The 12,206-nt window shown below is 37.8% G+C and overlaps 1 protein-coding gene across 1 annotated transcript in view; it reads right to left on the reverse strand.

The window, feature by feature from the left end:
* The window catches only part of LOC141779820 (uncharacterized), a 34,196-nt gene that overhangs the window by 7,080 nt on the left and 14,910 nt on the right, over positions 1–12,206 (reverse strand). Inside the window, exons 14-22 of the mRNA XM_074654855.1 lie at positions 10,036–10,183; positions 7,815–7,866; positions 7,647–7,707; positions 6,960–7,027; positions 5,365–5,644; positions 3,400–3,554; positions 2,519–2,798; positions 1,353–1,507; positions 472–751 (exon numbers count right to left, since the gene is read on the reverse strand). Coding sequence (XP_074510956.1) covers positions 472–751; positions 1,353–1,507; positions 2,519–2,798; positions 3,400–3,554; positions 5,365–5,644; positions 6,960–7,027; positions 7,647–7,707; positions 7,815–7,866; positions 10,036–10,183 — 1,479 coding nt within the window. The remainder of the gene's footprint in view (positions 1–471; positions 752–1,352; positions 1,508–2,518; positions 2,799–3,399; positions 3,555–5,364; positions 5,645–6,959; positions 7,028–7,646; positions 7,708–7,814; positions 7,867–10,035; positions 10,184–12,206) is intronic.

Genomic DNA, 12,206 nt, shown 5'->3' on the forward strand with positions numbered 1-12,206 from the left:
ACTTACATAGTATATAAAATGTTGTACAACAATAAACTGCTAAAATAACTAAGTTAGTATTTTAATTATATATAAATTATAGCATTACTAATAATTGGTAAACTTTAGTAATTATAATTTAATGGTTTGTCAACAGTAAAATAACTATTAACAAAATTTTATTCAACTATCAATTTATCATTTACGTTTATTATATTATTTTTTATAATATATTATTATTATTATTATTACAAGTGTCACCATTCATTTCTGTATGGGCCGGACTGTAACATACGACCTGATGTTACGTAAAGATTGGAGGTGCAGTGTTATGACCAGGACGTCAATTTTTAATGCAAAAATGACTGAGATCTTGCACACCAGAGAGAGAAACTGAAATGTTCTTCCTCCTGTAGCATAAATGTATTCCATCTAAATTACAATTTATTGACTTTTTAATATTAGTATTGTAATTAACAGGCGGTAAACTACCTGGGATTGCTGACATGGTTTCCCAGATCATCTCCAATGCGGATCTCAGCTCCATTGATTCGTTTTGGGACTGCATCAGCTCGGTTGGTTATGTTTACAGAAAACACTTTGTGGGTATTGCGCAGATCCAGTCGCCACCAGGGGTTGAGGTCGCCGTTTGTGTGACTGAGGGACCCATCATTCCAGAGGCAGGTTTTTTTCCCATTAATGGCCCTAGATGCAACGCCACTAGAATACGTTGATGACTGTGAGGCATCTCCCGTGAGTGCCAGGTTCACTCCTGTAAAAACAATGTAGTATCAACACCGATAGGTGATTTATTTAAATGTAAATCAGCTTTTATTGACACACACAGGAAATTTACTCTCTGCATTTAACCCATCCTATTAGGATGCCCTCGTAGTATGCACGTACATTAGCAAGTTGGCAGTATTTTTTCCATCGTATTATATAGCCTCCAGAATAATATCAATGTATTAAAAATGGCCGTTGTTCCCCTTTAAGGAGAAATTGATACTGTGTTCAAAGATGGCGTCCCATTCATTCCTATGAAAGTTGCTCAGTGCCTGCATAAGCCGAAAAAGCCTCTGTGGCCCATCGTCAGTACTGTCGGTACGGAGCTAAGCGCCAGAGACTTATATTTCTTCTATATGTTTTTGATCTATATCTTCTAGACTTTGTATATGTTAGTGGACTGGATGGATCAAATTCTGATAATAATAAGAGTTATTTTGGGGGTTTTGTGCAAACTTGCATCACTAAAATCTGCTGCAGGTTTTGTGGGACCTGCAGGCTGGACACCCTCTGATCTGTTATACTTTATCTACTGATAAGAAGCTGTAGAACACTGAGATACAACATGGTACAGCTCAAATTCTCACCAGTTGGTAGTCGGTACCCATACACCTCCACCTCGCACAGGGTCAGGTACTCCTGTCTTCCAGGGACAACTATGGTAACATATCGGCCATCCATCCCGCCGGAACACTGGAATTCAACAGTAGCACCTGCCGGGATGCTTGTGATCGAAGCACACCTGGTAGTAGAAGAAGCAGAAATCACCAAATTAGCTACGCAAAGGTTGGCTGAGGAAATAGACAATTCATTTTCACCACAACCATGTGTTTAACTTGACATACAACATACACAGAGAGCTTACTTATTAGGGCTTGTTACTGTCACCACATTTACTTTCAATTCCATACAAAAAAGCTAGACTGATACATCAGCCAGGCTGATATATTGGCCGATATCAGCTTATTCAAATACATCTTTATCAGTGTATATGTCGGCCAATAAGTGACAAGTATCATGTCCCGCCCTCCTCTAAGGTTATGTTTGTTATGTTTATGTTATTATTTCCTCTTTTATTTTGGTATACTCACCTTTGGTTACAGATACTTCACTTCCTGTGTGATTCCCGCCTGGGTGATTGTCTACCCTGCCCTGATTGTTTTCACCTGTCCCTCATTAGCCCTGCTGTCACCTGTCCCTCGTTATCACCCTCCTCTCATTGTGTATTTAGTCTGCGTGCTCCCTTTGTCTGTGCCAGTTCGTCTTATCGGTTTCAGTGAGCGTTGCAGCTTTCCTGGTGTTTTTTTGGACCTATCTTCAGTGACATTGACTCTGATCTACTCAGTGTGTTTGAGTCTTGCTATTGAGTCCTTTTTCTGTAACACTGTGATAACAAGAAATTACAGTATGGAAATGTCAAACATAAACTGTAAAAAAAACTCCCAAATATTAATTTGGTAACACTTAAAAATAACCATAATTTATAAATGGTAAATTGATAGTTAATTAAACTGTAGTTAACAGATATTTTACTGTTGAATGATAATTAACGTTTGGTAATTATTAGTAATGCTATAATTTCTGTTATTTTATCAGTAGTTTGTATAATGTGCAATAATTAGTTTATAAATTATATATTGTCTCATAGCTGATAGGAGACGATAGCAATTACATTCTGATTAGTAAACTATTAGTTTATTGCTGTGCACATTATAACATCTTATTTACTATATTAAGTATTCGTTAATGGTACCTGGGATTGCTGACATGGTTTACCAGATCATCTCCAATGCGGATCTCAGCTCCATTGATTCGTTCTGGGACTGCATCAGCTCGGTTGGTTATGTTTACAGAAAACACTTTGTGGGTATTGCGCAGATCCAGTCGCCACCAGGGGTTGAGGTCGCCGTTTGTGTGACTGAGGGACCCATCATTCCAGAGGCAGGTTTTTTTCCCATTAATGGCCCTAGATGCAACGCCACTAGAATACGTTGATGACTGTGAGGCGTCTCCGTGGAGTGCCAGGTTCACTCCTGTAAAAACAATGTAGTATCAACACCGATAGGTGATTTATTTAAATGTAAATCAGCTTTTATTGACACACACAGGAAATTTACTCTCTGCATTTAACCCATCCTATTAGGACGCCCTCGCAGTATGCACGTACATTAGCAAGTTGGCAGTATTTTTTCCATCGTATTATATAGCCTCCAGAATAATATCAATGTATTAAAAATGTCCGTTGTTCCCCTTTAAGGAGAAATTGATACTGTGTTCAAAGATGGCGTCCCATTCATTCCTATGAAAGTTGCTCAGTGCCTGCATAAGCCGAAAAAGCCTCTGTGGCCCATCGTCAGTACTGTCGGTACGGAGCTAAGCGCCAGAGACTTATATTTCTTCTATGTGTTTTTGATCTATATCTTCTAGACTTTTTATATGTTAGTGGACTGGATGGATCAAATTCTGATAATAATAAGAGTTATTTTGGGGGTTTTGTGCAAACTTGCATCACTAAAATCTGCTGCAGGTTTTGTGGGACCTGCAGGCTGGACACCCTCTGATCTGTTATACTTTATCTACTGATAAGAAGCTGTAGAACACTGAGATACAACATGGTACGGCTCAAATTCTCACCAGTTGGTAGACGGTACCCATACACCTCCACCTCGCACAGGGTCAGGTACTCCTCTCTTCCAGGGACAACTATGGTAACATATCGGCCATCCATCCCGCCGGAACACTGGAATTCAACAGTAGCACCTGCCGGGATGCTTGTGATCGAAGCACACCTGGTAGTAGAAGAAGCAGAAATCACCAAATTAGCTACGCAAAGGTTGGCTGAGGAAATAGACAATTCATTTTCACCGCAACCATGTGTTTAACTTGACATACAACATACACAGAGAGCTTACTTATTAGGGCTTGTGACTGTTACCACATTTACTTTCAATTCCATATGAAAGAGCTAGACTGATACATCAGCCAGGCTGATATATTGGCCGATATCAGCTTATTCAAATACATCTTTATCAGTGTATATGTCGGCCAATAAGTGACAAGTGTCATGTCCCGCCCTCCTCTAAGGTTATGTTTGTTATGTTTATGTTATTATTTCCTCTTTTATTTTGGTATACTCACCTTTGGTTACAGATACTTCACTTCCTGTGTGATTCCCGCCTGGGTGATTGTCTACCCTGCCCTGATTGTTTTCACCTGTCCCTCATTAGCCCTGCTGTCACCTGTCCCTCGTTATCACCCTCCTCTCATTGTGTATTTAGTCTACGTGCTCCCTTTGTCTGTGCCAGTTCGTCTTATCGGTTTCAGTGAGCGTTGCAGCTTTCCTGGTGTTTTTTTGGACCTATCTTCAGTGACATTGACTCTGATCTACTCAGTGTGTTTGAGTCTTGCTATTGAGTCCTTTTTCTGTAACACTGTGATAACAAGAAATTACAGTATGGAAATGTCAAACATAAACTGTAAAAAAAACTCCCAAATATTAATTTGGTAACACTTAAAAATAACCATAATTTATAAATGGTAAATTGATAGTTAATTAAACTGTAGTTAACAGATATTTTACTGTTGAATGATAATTAATGTTTGGTAATTATTAGTAATGCTATAATTTCTGTTATTTTATCAGTAGTTTGTATAATGTGCAATAATTAGTTTATAAATGATATATGGTATCATAGCTGATAGGAGACGATAGCAATTACATTCTGATTAGTAAACTATTAGTTTATTGCTGTGCACATTACAACATCTTATTTACTATATTAAGTATTCGTTAATGGTTACCAAATGATTTGTAAACCTTTAAGAAATTATTTGCAAAACATCTAAAACATTACGTAGATAGATGGACCAGAAACCAACTATTAACCATTAAAACCATAGTATACTATCTAAATAATGTTTATAGATGTTTTACAAAGTAATCATTTAACAAGGTATTATAATCACCAGTTGCAACTTTATAATAGCCATCCAAATAATGTTTATAGACGGTTTACAAACCAATTATTAACCATTAAAAAAGTGTAACAATTATCTAGCTATGTAAAGTTTATAGATGTTTTACAAATATTTTCTAAAAGGTTTACAAATATTTTTTCATAATCAATAACAAATACTTACATAGTATATAAAATGTTGTACAACAATAAATTGCAAAAATAACTAAGTTAGTATTTTAATTATATATAAATTATAGCATTACTAATAATTGGTAAACTTTATTAATTATAATTTAATGGTTTGTCAACAGTAAAATAACTATTAACAAAATTTTATTCAACTATCAATTTATCATTTACGTTTATTATATTATTTTTTATAATATATTATTATTATTATAAGTGTCACCATTCATTTCTGTATGGGTCGGGCTGTAACATACGATCTGCTGTTACGTAAAGATTGGAGGCGCAGTGTTATGACCAGGACGTCAATTTTTAATGCAAAAATGACTGAGATTTTGCACACCAGAGAGAGAAACTAAAATGTTCTTCCTCCTGTAGCATAAATGTATTCCATCTAAATTACAATTTATTGACTTTTTAATATTAGTATTGTAATTAACAGGCGGTAAACTACCTGGGATTGCTGACATGGTTTCCCAGATCATCTCCAATGCGGATCTCAGCTCCATTGATTCGTTCTGGGACTGCATCAGCTCGGTTGGTTATGTAAACAGAAAACACTTTGTGGGTTTTTCGCAGATCCAGTCGCCACCAGGGGTTGAGGTCGCCGTTTGTGTGACTGAGGGACCCATCATTCCAGAGGCAGGTTTTTTTCCCATTAATGGCCCTAGATGCAACGGCACTAGAATACGTTGATGACTGTGAGGCATATCCCGTGAGTGCCAGGTTCACTCCTGTAAAAACAATGTAGTATCAACACCGATAGGTGATTTATTTAAATGTAAATCAGCTTTTATTGACACACACAGGACATTTACTCTCTGCATTTAACCCATCCTATTAGGATGCCCTCGCAGTATGCACGTACATTAGCAAGTTGGCAGTATTTTTTCCATCGTATTATATAGCCTCCAGAATAATATCAATGTATTAAAAATGGCCGTTGTTCTCCTTTAAGGAGAAATTGATACTGTGTTCAAAGATGGCGTCCCATTCATTCCTATGAAAGTTGCTCAGTGCCTGCATAAGCCGAAAAAGCCTCTGTGGCCCATCGTCAGTACTGTCGGTACGGAGCTAAGCGCCAGAGACTTATATTTCTTCTATATGTTTTTGATCTATATCTTGACAAGTTCGGGAGTGACTGATGCTGGACAGCAGACTCAAGGTCAGCTCTGACTGGTTGTTTTCCTCCGGAATATTAATCAATTACAGTAACATAATATTGATTATTGATTGAGAGCCGGCTGTCAGTCACTCGCGAACTCTGATCAAATGGCCAAAATCAAACTAGGCAGCGCTGATCAATATATGAATCAATATTCTGTTACTGTAATTCCTATTTCTCACCTCAAATATTTTCAGAAACATTTTGTAGTGTACTGTTTAGCTGTAAAATGAGAAAGTTTGTGACCCGCCAACCATGTTGAGATCAGTTGAGAAAATGTCAAGCACAGCCTATAGGAATGCTTTCTCTGAAATAACCTGTAATTGGCCAAAGTCTCCCGTTACCTACTAGATTTTTTAAAAAACGTTTGGTCGGAGTTCGCGAGTGACTGACAGTCGGCCCTCATAGACAGCAGCTGGACGGCAAACTCCAGATCAGCTCTGACTGGTTATTTTCCTCTGGTCAGTGAAATCCTACAGATGCCATTAGGAGCACCGGAGGACACAGAGGCACATGATTTTTTTTCAGATTACCTGTCTCATGTACTACTGTCAGGATATATTTTATAAAAATAACTTTTTTTAATCATATTTGCTCCATTTCTACCCTCTGCTGCTTTAAATGAAGTCTCTCCTGATTGAACTGTTATTACCAACTCAAGAATTTATGCTGCTTCACAGTGAAAACTGCATCTTTCTCAGTTTTATAAATGTAGTCAGGAAAATATGAATTTTCTGAGCTGTATATTGTATATTAGCTATTATTTGCATACAGCTAATTATTAAATGACAGCACAGATGTGTGTTTTGAGAAATGTATGCAACTACATCTGGTGCTGTTTTATAGTTAACACATACATACAGATATTCCTACATTATACTTACCATAAGTGTAAACTGAGCACGTCCCCGAGACGAGCAGCAAAAGAAATACCACACTGTGTTTCATTATTCTGGTTGAGACAGACAAGAGAGAGAATTGTTAATAGAGTTAAAGCTGCAAATGCAAAATTCCAAGAACATTTTGACTGTTTGAGCAATGAAGACCTTCAAGAAGAACAATAAGCTGGAAGAAAGAGACAAAATTGAATTGAAGAACATATTAAATGTTTGGATTGTGTTCCCAAAATGACGACAGGGGTACTCACCAATTCTGGGTTACAGCAATATACTGTAGTTTTTGGGGTAGGAAGCTCAAATCTTGGAATATTGAGGGACTTGTCATTTACCAAGTATAGTAGTGTACTTATAGGGGGCTTATCAGGATAATGCAATTTAGCCAACCATCTTACTGTGCCCTGTAGGCACCTAGTTTTTACTAAATAATGTACTACTTCTTTCCTCTAAAATGCCAAATTGTTACTCCTTTGTTCTCAATATTCTTATATTTTTCTTTTTTTCATCCGCTGCACCACATTTTAATACCAGAAGGAATCAGTAAGTATTTCATTGTACCTTATTCATACAACAAAATTACACTGTAAATTATGGGATGTATGTTTATAAATTAATTCATAACATACAAGATGCATTGATAAAATAAATAAAATGAGAGAAATGTGAAAAGCTTACCCTGATTCCTGTTTCGAACAAATGTCCAATGATGTCCAACTCTGTAGCCAGAGCTTAAAACATTAAACCTTTATACCAAGCTGTTTGTGTAAACTCACCCACTCATAGTCAAATATTAATAGAGATCACATTCATCATGGACAAATCACATCACAGCATGGAGTCTACTCCCATGCATGTGTATCACACGCCTCTTCAGTTGATCCAGGTTAGTGGTCATCTAAGGACACATTATGAAATATACACTTGCTTACACAATGCTTACCCATAGAGGTATATTAGGACAGGCGCTGTTTGCGTTGGCTCAGGTGGCTCACTGAACCCCCCCGGTTTGCCGTAATAACACAGAACTAATAATTTATTGTTATGGTGACTAATATCGACCTTGTTATTTCTTATTGATAGAATACAAAACCAACAAGATAGGAAGATAGATTTGTGGTCTTTTTATTTACCTACTTTTTAAACAGAAGGTAGGAAACTTTCAGGCAATCTTCTGCAGATCTCCCTCCAGCCAGCTGCACCTTATTTAGGAATTAGGATTATAAGAAGGAAGATATTATTATTAGGAAGATAAGAAGATAGATTTGTGGTTTTTATTTGGGCCCGAGCACCGACAATGTCGGGCCGCGAGGACCCTATTGAAACTGTAGGAATTCTTCTTTTTCTTTTTGACTTGAAATTTGGTCAGGAACATCTAATAACCTTAACGATGAAAAGTTATTAAAATCCTGAGCTTTCATCGAGCGGCCTTGGCGTGGCGGCCATTTTGGGCCATTCGTCATGAAACAGGACGTTTTTTTAACTCCAATCTACATAATCCAATCTGCCTCAAATTTCTCAGGCATGATAAGGGTCCAGGCCTGACGACATGTACATGTCAATATTGAGTCACACTCACAGCGCCCCCTGTTGGCAACAGGAAATTAAATGTTTTCTGTTTTAATATACTCCTCCTAGCAGGTTGACCAGATGCACTTCAAATGTTGTCAGAAAAGCCTTAAGACCTTGATGATGCATTATTGTGAAGATTGTGAATTTTCTTTGAACGGCGTTGCCGTAGCAAGGCGGCCATTCGGCGTGATTCGCCATGAAACAGGAAGTTGTTGTAACTTCAGCGTACTTTGTCAAATTTGCTCCACATTTCTCAGCCTCAGGTGGTCCAGGCCTGAGGTCAGTTACATGACAATACAGACTCATAGCCCCCTCCCTACAAGTAATTGCAACTAATTTCGGGCTTCCAATTTTCCTTCATATCCTTAGTACTTTCTTGCCAGTATGGACATGAAGTAGGTCTTAAATTACATTCATAATGGTCTTAAAAAGTCTTAAATTTGACTTGTTGAAACCTGCAGATACCCTGTAAACACAAACATACACATTCAGAGAACCTCATCCCCTACATCACACCCCCTTTGTTCTTCTAAACAAAGTGGCCATGTGGCACGGCCATCTTATACATGCTGGTCAGTTTAATGTTGTACAAGACTGAATAATGCCAACCGCTGCAGGGTCTAGAATTCCAAGATCCTTCAACTTGTACTATCTATTGATATGGTAATTTTTGGTTATAGTTATTAATTTAATTATTAATCAAAGTTCCACTCTGATAGTTTAGTATACTTAATGATACTTATTCGTGAGACTGCATTAATGTGCTATCATTTTCTCTTTGTTTCAAAGAGTGGTGCCCCGAGGATGATTTAATATAAATTAAATCAAATTATTCAATATAATTCATAATAATTTTGATAATTATTGTTTACTTTTGATAGCATTTTAATGTCTTTTGAGGTTATTTACCAATGTAATTGGTTGCCCTGCTATTATTAATACATATTGATAATTTATTCATATTAATTGTATTAATATGAATAATTATTTGTTATATTTTCTAATAACTAGACAAGCTCCTATCTGCGTCCGCAACAGCCATAATAACTCTAAACACTACAAACTGTAAACACCTCATACTTGTGCAATAATATTTTTTAGTGTAATAGCTATTCACTGTTTAACACTGTTTTTAATTGCACTGGAGTAGCACTCCAAAGATATGTGTATTACGTGGGGAGTGAATGGTTACTGTGAATGTTATGTGAAAAACAGAGGAATGAATGCGTATTGTAGCCATCTGTTTCTTTTTATTTATTATATTTTTAACTGCACTGATCAGAAGAAGCGCTACAAATTTCGTTGTACCATGTACAATGACAATAAAGCTTTCTATTCTAAGACTAGAACGGTGCTGTATAAATGCAAGTCCATTTACCATTTATGCCACAAGTACTGCCCTAAAAAATCCCCCAATGGAATCACTGTCATACTAGGAGTTTACAAGGAAGTGCTTTTTGATTATTGTTATGCACTGTGAACTTCTTCAGCCCTAATCCAGGCGAGAGCCATACACCTCCACCTCACACAGACTCAGGAACTCTTCTCTTCTTGGGATGACTATATTGACGTAGCGACCGTCCATCCCATTACACTCAAACTCTTGGACACCACCTGACGGGATACTTGTGATCACAGCACACCTGGCAGAAGAAACAGAAATTGCGTTGTTAAATCCAAGAAAAGTTTGGCCTCTGTCACTTCAACAAAGGGCATTAAGCAGTTATAAAATCATACTTTAAACAATAAAACCAGATAAATGAGATAAAATAATAAATTATATAGTATAATATTATCCAGGTGATATAGAATCAAACCAGTTTTAAAATGGGTGCTTTTAGCTGACATTTAAAGCGATTTAGCGATACGGATTGTACTGTAAACAGTAATTTATCCACAGTTTAGGTGCCATGACAGCAAATGCATGGTCACTTAGGAACTGCGAGAACTGTCTGCACAGTGTCAGATAAAAATTAGGCTACACTAATATTATTAGTATTAAACTATTTGTAGAATTAGATTCCAGTGGTGGCTGTGTAGGATTGTTTCAAACTCATGTGATCCAAACATTTCCAATACCTCCAGAGTGTTGCAATGTCCGAAAGTCAAAATAACGTAGGTAAAAAAAACGTAGGTGTAATAATTTCCAACAACATACAACATATTTTTTTTATCTAACGAAATAGTCTGCATCAATCCACATTTGTTGGCGTTTAGCCTTTCAAAAACATTTTCACTTCGTCAAAAAACTGTTAGCTTTTCCTCTTGCTGCACACAAAGGGATGCATGTACTGACGAGTTATATTTATTAAAGAAAGTTGATTTAATAATTCGATGAATCACTTTATTCAAATTATAGATTTTGTTTGAGGGTTTTTCGGGTATTGTCATAAAATATGACGACAGACATTCGAAGCGTCTGCAGAATCTGTTTATAGAGATTATGACATGTTTCTGTACCTGTGATGGGTTTTGCACAGTGACAACCGAGAGATGTGCCGAAGCTTTTAAGGCCAGAAGAATCTAACATTAACAATATCTCTGTTAATCCAGTCCGTTTGCTTGCTTCCATGGCTGCAGAAGGCTGTTTTTATGCCAATTAGTTTCATATGTGGCAACGGGGTGTTGAAATGGGCAGTGGACAGGATCACACCGGCCAAAACAAAAACGGAATGGAAATGTCAAAGGAGAACGTACTGGTTGTATAGCACTGTTGTCGGAGAAACCAGTATTTCAACTTAGCATGTTTTCTAAAGCTCTGATGACATATCCTGATCATTTTGTAATTTATAAATGTATTAAATATTGGTCCTTTAAAGGGACTGTTTGTAACTTCTTACACTTCTAAATCAATCCAGGTCGGCGTCCCATGCGCACTCGCGTGTAGCTACACTGTTCAGATTCAGACTCCAACACAAACTACACGGAAGCACCTAATACCGCAAAGTTCTGTCTAGTGAAGCCCGTCTTGCAAAACAGTGTTGGCCGCGGTCGGAGGACGCGGGGGAGACCAAAGCTTTGCTCTCCAGGGCCGGAGTCTCTGCTGTACTCTGCTCCTCTGCGTGTCTGCCTTCACTCACAGCTCGCTCCACCTCACGTGCATGCGTGCAAACTACATACTGCAGAAGAGTTAGTTTAGCTCTGAGAATATCTAGTGAATGTACAGTGGACGTTTGTGCAGAAATAAATGCTGCAGCTCCTCCAGAAAAACAAAGGTTTCCCGTGTCTTGTGTTTAGACGGGGCTCCGCAACGAGTTACGTTATCGTCTCTGACCAAAACTGCGGTGTCTCCCTCCGGCCGCGGTCGGGAGGCTGAAGTAGGAAAAGCGGTCGGGAGGCTGAAGCAGGAAAAGCCAACACTAGGATCAGCATTGATTCATGGAGAGACCTCCGTCTTGTCAGCTAACATTACTGCCAAGCACGTGAAATATAGAGTGATATTGTGGTTTTAGCTGATGTATGTCGCCTAACTGTTCTGAGCAATGCTCGCTCACATTCAGGTAGCGCGTGCACACGGGCGAGCGCGAGAAACAGGACACTGACTTTCGTTGACTTAATGGCCACAGGTGTCGCTGTTACAACCAATTTCTGATTCTTACAAACAGTCCATTTAAAGGCAGAGTTGACGATGTTATCCAGTATACACTATTTGTTATATTGGTTGAA

This window comes from Sebastes fasciatus, chromosome 12 (genome assembly GCF_043250625.1).
Source record: "Sebastes fasciatus isolate fSebFas1 chromosome 12, fSebFas1.pri, whole genome shotgun sequence".
Lineage (NCBI taxonomy): Eukaryota > Metazoa > Chordata > Actinopteri > Perciformes > Sebastidae > Sebastes > Sebastes fasciatus.